We start from the raw sequence: 9,146 nt of genomic DNA, 5'->3' as shown, positions 1-9,146 counted from the left end.
ATCTGAGTCAAGTGTTTGTTGCCGGCCTCTCCTGGTGTGTAAAAGTCTCTTTATGTGATATAAGATATCAGCTGATCTACACTTTGATGTGTGTGTCAAACAGACTCTCTGTTCAGTTTCTGGAAGCACGGTGATAACGAATACACCCTAATAACTTTAGATTAATGTGCAGACCAACAACATAAACAAACTCTTAAAATCAGTGTATCGCAGCATTAGACCTGCCCTTTGAATAGTAAAATCCGACTTGAAACACAGTTAAAAACAGATAATCTATAGGGACTGCGTAGATAAAGCACAACTGCTGCTGAACACACATTATTCATGGAGTTCAACACATTAGCGACATTTAATCCTACATGTATCACTCACAGGGTGCAAAGCTGAGACTAAAAACTGTTTCAGAAAGTTAAGTGATTTTAATTGATTCATTTAAGCTGTAAAGTTCTTTTTTTCGTCACATAAGGCAGTGTATTACAGAAGAGTCTCTATTGGTATTGAGTTGGAGTCAATATTGTTAAGCTATTTTCATTCTAAGTGTGCTTACTTCTTTGTGGGACATGGTGAGCTGCTCCTCCAATGCGCTGCATCTTTCCAGAGCAACACGTAGTCGCTCCCTCACCTACAAAACAAGTGAAAGTCCATTCTTTATGTTGCTCCCATGCTTTTCCTTACACAATCAAACATCTGCAACACACACACACACACACACACACACACGTAAACACACTACCTTCTCATCGAGGGCTTTGTGGTGTTCAAAAAGTGACTTGAGGGCTTTGAGGACTTCCACCTCACTGGAGACGCCAGCAGGAGACTGAGCCTGCCTCTTCACCACCGTCATCCTCAGGCTGCGCTCGTGCCGAGACACCAGGCACTCCAGGTGCTCCAGTAGCAGCTGCACACACCAACGGGGGAGAGACACACAACCGGGGAGAGAAACATCACATCAACATCCACTGCTCATGTGCAGAAGCATAGAAACCCGTCCTTCCTCAATAAATAACTATAGGTGAGGGAGGAACGCTTAAGTGACGATGCAGAAAAGGCCAATATTATTAAGTTAAAAGCCCATATGTGACATTAGTATCACCATTTGTATACAAACTGTTCACTTAGAGGATAACAGAGACAGTAGGTAGTGTGGTGGAGAAGGCAGAGTTTAGGTTTAGTGGTGAAGATATGAAATAGTTACATGGGTGAACCTGCATGGTGAATCGTAATGAGCGTAAACACAAGCTTCGTTTTGTGTTTCAGGCTGGACTAAATCCTTATTTATAGCAAATACTTAGTTTTGAACGCTCCAAGCTGTCACACAGAGGGGAACGTTATATTGTACATGTGTTGCATCAAGAGGCTTCAGTAGTTGTTTTATAATTGCGTGGTAGACCCCAGAATCCAACCTCTATGAATCACTTTACACTTATTGTTTATCCAGAGCCGGCATAAAGCTTTGGTGAAACTGGAATTGGTTTATTGCTCTTGCTTTTTTGTTGTTAAACATTTTTATGTATTTATTTGTCGTATTTATTGAATTATATTTGTATTTTATTCCATCTCAACTCATGTGTAATGCTTGATCACATTGTTTAACAACTTTTCTTTTGTTTACTCCTACTTTTGTTTGCATTGGTGACTCCAATAATGTTTACAACATAGAGCTGCGGGGTCAAATATTAAAATAAAAACTTGAATGCAACAAGTTTGCATGACAAAACATTTCCTAGTCAAAGACAGTACGGTTTAACGGACTCTTTATGATGGTACTGCCCTGCTGATGGGAGTCTGAAACCTCACTAAAAGGTACATTGCATTATAGCTCTTTCTAACCTCCTTTGGGAACACACAGCTGTATGGGAGGAAGTGTAAAGTCAGTGGTTGGAATAATTCGGTGATTGAGCAATTTGCCACGCCCAAAACTGGTGACAATGCTTTCTATTGTAGGATAGAAGTCGATTTGTCAACCAGTGTTATGACAACATCTATTCCCAAAACAGACAAGCAGGAATTCCACTAATAGGAGAGGAGTACTCAGGAGACGCTGGACAGAGCAGGGGGTGTTTCAATGTGTAACCTGTGTTGGATAAGGAAGTGTGTGTGTATACTAACCCGTGTGTTGTTTCTCTCCGCCTTCAGCTCCGCAATCTCCTCCTCCTTCTCCAGAAGGTGCTCCCGGCACACATTCACCTCTTTTGTTAGTGCAGCAAACTCCTAGAATAGAAATGTACAAATACAGAAACATGTGAGCACTTCTTAGAGAGCTTAAATTGGGTTTTCCTAAGGAGCTGTATTTGGGAAATAATACGAAAATGGTGGATAATGTGGAGGCAGGGAGCTTGTATATTTTTTCCGGGTCTCACTCGATCAACAAATGTAGTTACGTTAATCACATTTATAATGTCGTTTAAAACAATAGTATTTTCTTTTTTAAAGGGGGGCAATTCAACAAATACACGTGTTGTTGGAATAAAGAAATGCATGACAAACTGGTAAGAGAAATCAGAGGGTTATTTACTTAATACCATGATTTCTGAATTATTGCCATGAAGTCCCACAAGTTTCCGACACTCGGCGAAAGCATCGACGAAGCCGCTGTCACTGGGAGCCGCCGTGATTCCCTTCTGTAAAACGCGCGCTACACAGGACATGTTATCTCTGCTGCTATCATACAGTGACCTCTATCTGCTCCTCCAGTGGAGAACCTGTCCACTATCTCACCAATTCCTCATATTTGGTAATGTGATTCCCGTTATTCTTTTAGTGCGTCAAGGTTTCCAGATTCATTGCAAGCATGAAAGAGCTCCTGTTGTGCTTTGTGGGGTTGTTCCTTTCCTGTTGTTGTATAGTTTTGTCTGCGTGTAAATGGTCTACAAAGGCTACAATCCCTGTGTTCCCTCCAGATGCCCGGCAGCACGACACAACTCTTAACAGCTTAATCTGACCCGAGGAGTTCCCTGCACCTCATGCTACAGGTCGTTGCTTTCCACCTCTAATCCAATGCTTGGGGCTTAAAATACAAGACATTTTTAGCAATATGACATGATAAATATAGCAAGGTAAGCCAACAAATGTGATTGGTCAACACTGGATCATTAGGCCTGGAAGAGGAAGTGGCAGTAAGAGCATTTTCTTCACTCACACACCTGCAGGTGTAAACAGTCCCTTTATCTCCTGCGTCGCTTTCTGTGTGGAGTCTGCAAGGATCAAACACTGAGCTGCAACAAATGACCGTGCACATTCCTCTCTCTGCATGCCAGCCACAAAATGGATCTGTATCAATTATCTTCTCTAAACATTTGAAAAGTTCTTAAACATAAGACATGCACTACTTTATAGACAAAAGTGGTATTTTTTTAATGGAAAATAATAGATTGCTTTGGATTTAAATGCCAGGAAAAGATCCGTAATATCATTGTCAAATCAGTTTATAACTCTCCTTTTTGTCAGCTGATATAAATGCAAACGTTTTTGCTTATTTTATTAGAGATTTCTTAGAGACTCCTTTCCAAGAGTTCATAATTGAGCTGCACTGACTTCACACATACAATAATGTCCATATTTTAGAGTATAAAACATAAAGCATCATAGTCTGGTGTCAGATGGTGGAAGAGACAAGAAACACAGAAAGACTTTATCCAAAAACCTCAGATCGTGTGAGAAATACGACAATACGATTTACTGTGCAGACTCGTAATGTACGTCACATCTTTCTCACTTCTCTTCATACTAAAACGCACACGCAGACACACACACACACACACACTCTTGCTTTTAGGGATTACATGCATCATTGGACCTAAAGAATGTGCCATCCTGATTTTTTGCCCTGCAGAATCTAGCTGAGTTGCGAGGCCTGCTTGCTATGTTTCCTACGGCTAAGAGAGTGTGTGTGTGGGCTAGTGTGTGTGTGTGTGTGTGTGTGTGTGTGTGTGTGTGTGTGTGTGTGTGTGTGTGTGTGTGTGTGTGTGTGTGTGTGTGTAGGGGCTGGGGAAAGGGGGGGTTGGAGCTGGAACTGATCGTTCTTTTCAGTCACTACCACAACTATTCTCCTGCCTTCCCTGCAGCCTTGGAGCTTTTGCAGAGCCTGGCACAGACCCTGCTTCCCTGAAAGGAGCCAGTGGGAGTTTCTTATTGGCTAGGACAAACGCCTCTGCTCTCTGCGAGCCAATGAGAGAGCAGCAGAGGCGTGCTCTGGGGTAATTACAGAGCGCTCTTACTTCCTACATTCCTGAGCAGAGGCTGAGCTTGAGCTGTGCAGCAACGTTAAGAGTTTCTTTGCCGTTGAACGCCCTCTTCGATCCCCCCAGTATTTACACAAAATATCATATGGAGTAGACAGATGGGACTGTTTCCTACTTGCTTATAGATTGAAAGTTTGAAGTGCAAACACAGTAAGTCCAGAACAACCGGGCTTTGGAGAAGCACCCACAAGATCCTTACTGGCAAACACCTTTCAGTTTATAGAACCAGTGAAATTAGCTATTAAAACGGATCAATTATTGGGGATATCTGCAGACCTTTATGTGTTTTTTCTAATTTATTGTAGAAGCAGAAAAAGAACAAATATGGTCCTTTTCCTCCGTGTGGTAAAGGGTTAAATCTTAAAATCAGGCCCAGACTGGAGCATCAACCCACATATCCCTCCCTCCCACCCTCTCTCTGTTTAACATGCACGAGCCCACCCACTTCAGAAACTGGTCACATGCTAAAGAAAGTACTGGGATGACACAGATCATTTGGAATATTGGCACTACCATATATGGGATGATGCATAATACATACACAAGGTTGACAGATGAACAACGTGTGACTTAAAGAAAAACCAAATAACTACAATCCTTTTATATGATATTGCAACTGTGATATGATTCGTGACGCTAGAAGGAATCACAGGGTTCTGTACAAACCTGATAACAGGGGCCCTGCTCCCTCTTACTCTCAGCGTGCGCCCTCAAACCAAAATGCAGATTTTCCCTGTGAAATGTTAAAGCGATGCCAGGAAACAATATCTCTGTTGGTCAGAGAGGGTTTAATGAGTCCAGAAATATCAGTCAGATGTCTGGTCAGACGGCAGAGACAGCTTACGGAGAATAAATAGGGGATGGATGTCCGGTGGGTCTGCCGGGGGACATCCTTTCTTTCACTCTCCTTTTTTCTGGAGAGGAAGTAAAGAAACCGGAACTCTGGATTTATGTGTTGTTTGAGGTGCGATATATGACTCAGCAGCTTTAAGACATGAGACACTCTTATTTTCCGCTTCGCTCCGATGCAGGATAAAGGTATATGCATTTTAAAGACGCTGATTGACCGCAGTATCGTTAGAAGTGTCTGTTGTTGTGATGGCAGCTATGATCCTGTGTCTCCCTCCCTAAACTGGAGACTGGCTCAGTGAGCTAGAGGAGCGACATGCTGGTTTGGAGTGGACTGAGCTTGGTAAGCCTCAGAACAGGAGAGGGGATTAAGGGGGGGGGGGGCACAAATATGTGTGCCAACATATTAAAGGTACAGTAACACAACACAGGAGGAGCACACAAAAGCTTTTGCAGGGATAACGACTGGCAGAGAAGAGAATCCCAGCGCCTTTGTGGCATTAAGACAGAGACTCAATTCTGTGGTGATACGAGTATATATATATATATATAATATATAATATACGAGTGAATAAACGTTATGCATTATGATATAATTAAGAGATATGTCTGAATGAGAGCTGGTGAAAAATGTGAGCACTGGATGGCAATGAATATCAGAAGTACAACATCCCTCTTCAGAATGCAGCGTGCATTGTAAAATAACATATAGGCAATTTTGCTGCACATTTTTTACAGAAGTATTTGTTTTTAGTTAGATTTTCAGACCAATTAAATACTAATCATGCCTTTTATGTCGTGTTTGTTGGATGGTGAATATAATTGGTTTGCCAATTAAACTGCCTCAGAGTAAGCCTGCAGAAAACAAACATGTATTTTGGTCGTGTAGGGGAAATTAAAATAAACATTACAATACAATGCCTTCACCATAAACCACAAAGGTAACGTTAATTAAAATTGAGTGTAACGTTATACTTTAAAGGATCAAAACTACAGTGATAGGTGAACTGTGATATTTCTTAGAATAAGGACATTTAAAATGTACTGTCTATAAATCATTGTTTCTTGTAGGCAGATGAGGTATAAAAGCTGCCAAATGGAAGATCAGGAAAGGTCTCCCTGCTCTCTGTTTGGTCAACAACCTGAACAACAATGTAAAACAAACTCCACGTGACAACATACAATTGTGTGTCTAAAGCATTGACCTGCAGCTGTTTCATCTACACATCAGCCTCATTATGTATCAAACCCCCAATAATCCTCATCTACCTTTCTACACTTGTCTTGTTTGAAAGCACCGGTACACTTTCCCAGATTCTTGAAACCTGGCAGCATTTGAGAGCAGGTCAATAGGCTTGAGAGAATAAGCTCTTTTTCCTTCACACACCTCCGCCGGCCTGTGCTGTATTTGGAGCTGAGATCGGAACCAACAGGCCTGCCTCCAGCATAATGACTTTAGCCGTTCTTAAAAGCTTACGGCGTGTGCTGAAATCGGACACTGTGCAGAGGGCATCTGCTCCCCTACAGGAGGACTCACCGTCAAAAAACTAATTAGACACAACAATGGCTCCCATTCACAGCTGCTGAGCCCGCTGCCAAACACACCGATAGAGAGAACACGTAAACCCAATGGAGCTGAAGGACTTTGAGGCACTGACCAATAGAGTGGTGCAGGAATGAGTCCTAAAACCCAGAATTTAGTCAGCATTTTAGAGTTTTCCGTGCTGTAGTTCCTTTATAGCCCAACATTAGTCAGCTTGAGCTTAGTGGTGGTGACGTGAAGTCATGGTTAGGCTGTATTTCCTTTATAGCCCAACGTTAGCTTTTTACTTCAGAAATGAATAAGTGTGGTAGACATGCGGAGATGATCCTGCTGAGGAAATGTGTATGCATACACAGATGTGTTTTTGCAACAGATCTAATTTTCTGAAAATTCCCTTATCCAATTATACAAATCCCATTGGCTTTTGTCGAGGGAGCCCTTGCTATGCTAACTTTTGTGGCTACAAAAGAACGTCATCACTGCACCACGTTATTGCTTCAATACTAACGAGTACTGAAAAATGCCTGGTCATTCAAAAGATTATTTTAATAGCTAAGTAGTAAATCTTATTAGTGTTAGTAAGCCTATAAGCAAGTACCACCCTTTACTAAGATGTAATACTAATGTTGATTTGCTGTCTAACGTCTTAGAGCAGGTACAGCATAACCCACTTCATGCCCAGAGACTCTGTGTGTGAGTGTGTGTGTGCTTCAGAGGCTTGTCTACAGAGGGTATAGCATACGTGTAAAGGTGTAGTATCGTTCAGGAATAGCTACGAAATCATAGGCATTGGAATCACCCGTATTATTATATGGTCATTTGTTATTAAAAACAATAGGGTTTCTGTCACTGAGGTGTTTTCAGCTACGGTATCTTGGCAAAGTGTCCATTCTTTGCTATACGCCTTTGCAATCAATGTAAAGCAGTAAAGTGGGGTTCCTCACTTTTTGCACGGCGGTCTGTGGCACTAACATAATCTATATCTTAAGCACTTACACATAAACTGTGCCCACAGTGAGCTGATGAGAAGCGTGTGCCTCAATGCAGGTTCCATCAAAACTTGACATAGAGAACATGAAATAAATGCAGTTTATTTAAAAGTCGACCAGTTAAACCAGTTCTCAATACACTCTCCTGACTATGTTTAGTGTGCAAATTACAACTACTAAACTCTGTCTGAAAAAAAGCTCACTAATAAGGTTTCCTTATCTTCGTAGCTTCAGACCACACTCACGTGCACTTTATTGTAAAACACTGATGTCTGATGATGCTGGAAAAGGAAGTGGACACCCAAAAAGGTCAGGACTGTTTTTGTTATGTTGCTACGCAGGTGACAAGAAACCTCTGGAAATGTGAGTGTCTCCTTGTATGGGCTAGCAGAGAAAAGAATAAATTCCTGTTGTCATGAATTATAGAGAACTGATTAATAGCATAGTAAAGACTCATCCTTTATTTGAGGGACGTTTTCAAACTTTAGTCAGAAAGCAACGCATCTTTACTTTATATTTTTGAGGTTAATGACCTTTGTCAACAGTCCGAGGTGAAGCTTCAGAAGACAGTGATTACATTGGAATTAAAAAGGGGCCATGTATCAGTTATTGGTTGGTTTCTCCAGAAAACACAACTGGACATAGCGACCACCTCAATCACTTTCACATCCAGTTTGTAACGCTTGTATGAGAGCGTGGCGTTCACTTCCGTCTCTTGTTGGTTTCTTTGCCTTACTTATTCCGATCACATTTGGTGAAGGCAACACTTGTCACTTTCATGTCACTGTGTGGAACAAGTCCGTCTTTGTCTCTGCATCTCACCACTGAAGACTCTCAATTCATGCCATTGTGTCCCTGACCAGAATATTCAATTTGGTCAGTGTCGTCAAATGGATCCTTCAATAAAAAGCAGCCAAATATCACAAACCCGTTGCAACACAGGATTGTGTTAAGTCCTATACAACAAATATTTACCAAACTGCACTCTCAATATTATATCTCTACTTCTTTATTCTTCCATCTGTTTTTTCTCCCTGCATGAAGGTTCACTTGGCAATGTAAGGTTCTCAGCAGATGTATGTTGAAGGACTGAAGTAGTTTCTATCCTGACTTTCGTTAAAAATGAAACAGTTTTGTAGACAGGGTTCTGTGTTGGTCAATCAACTAAATGCATGTCCTTACTGTTGAGAGTAAACTGTGTATTTAAGTGGACGAAAGAATAAAATACTATGTGATGATAACGTTCCAAAAAAGGTGTCTTGTCCCAGAACGCTGTCCAGTATTTGATGGACCTTTACTTGCAAAACATTTATTTGGCAGATGATTTTGTCTGAATCATCTTACAATGACGACCATAAAGTGCCAGAAGAACAAGGAATAAAAGCCATCAAATACTTCTATCAGGTATTAGTTTGCCTGTATTGGACTTGGAGTCAAATAAAGCATTTTAAGTCTCCTTCAGTTTACTCCCAGTCCCAGCCTAGAAAGGAGTCATAACAGAGAAGAGAGACCAAAGGGTCCTGT

At 41.3% G+C, this 9,146-nt stretch overlaps 1 protein-coding gene across 1 annotated transcript in view; it reads right to left on the bottom strand.

Moving 5' to 3' along the window:
* Nucleotides 1-9,146, bottom strand: part of ppfia1 (PTPRF interacting protein alpha 1) — a 45,761-nt gene that overhangs the window by 28,751 nt on the left and 7,864 nt on the right. Inside the window, 3 exon segments of the mRNA XM_063882570.1 lie at nt 548-622; nt 734-898; nt 2,110-2,211. Of these exon segments, the coding sequence (XP_063738640.1) occupies nt 548-622; nt 734-898; nt 2,110-2,211 (342 nt within the window).

Source organism: Eleginops maclovinus, chromosome 4 (assembly GCF_036324505.1).
Source record: "Eleginops maclovinus isolate JMC-PN-2008 ecotype Puerto Natales chromosome 4, JC_Emac_rtc_rv5, whole genome shotgun sequence".
NCBI lineage: Eukaryota > Metazoa > Chordata > Actinopteri > Perciformes > Eleginopidae > Eleginops > Eleginops maclovinus.
This window is presented reverse-complemented; position numbering and strand designations above follow the sequence as displayed.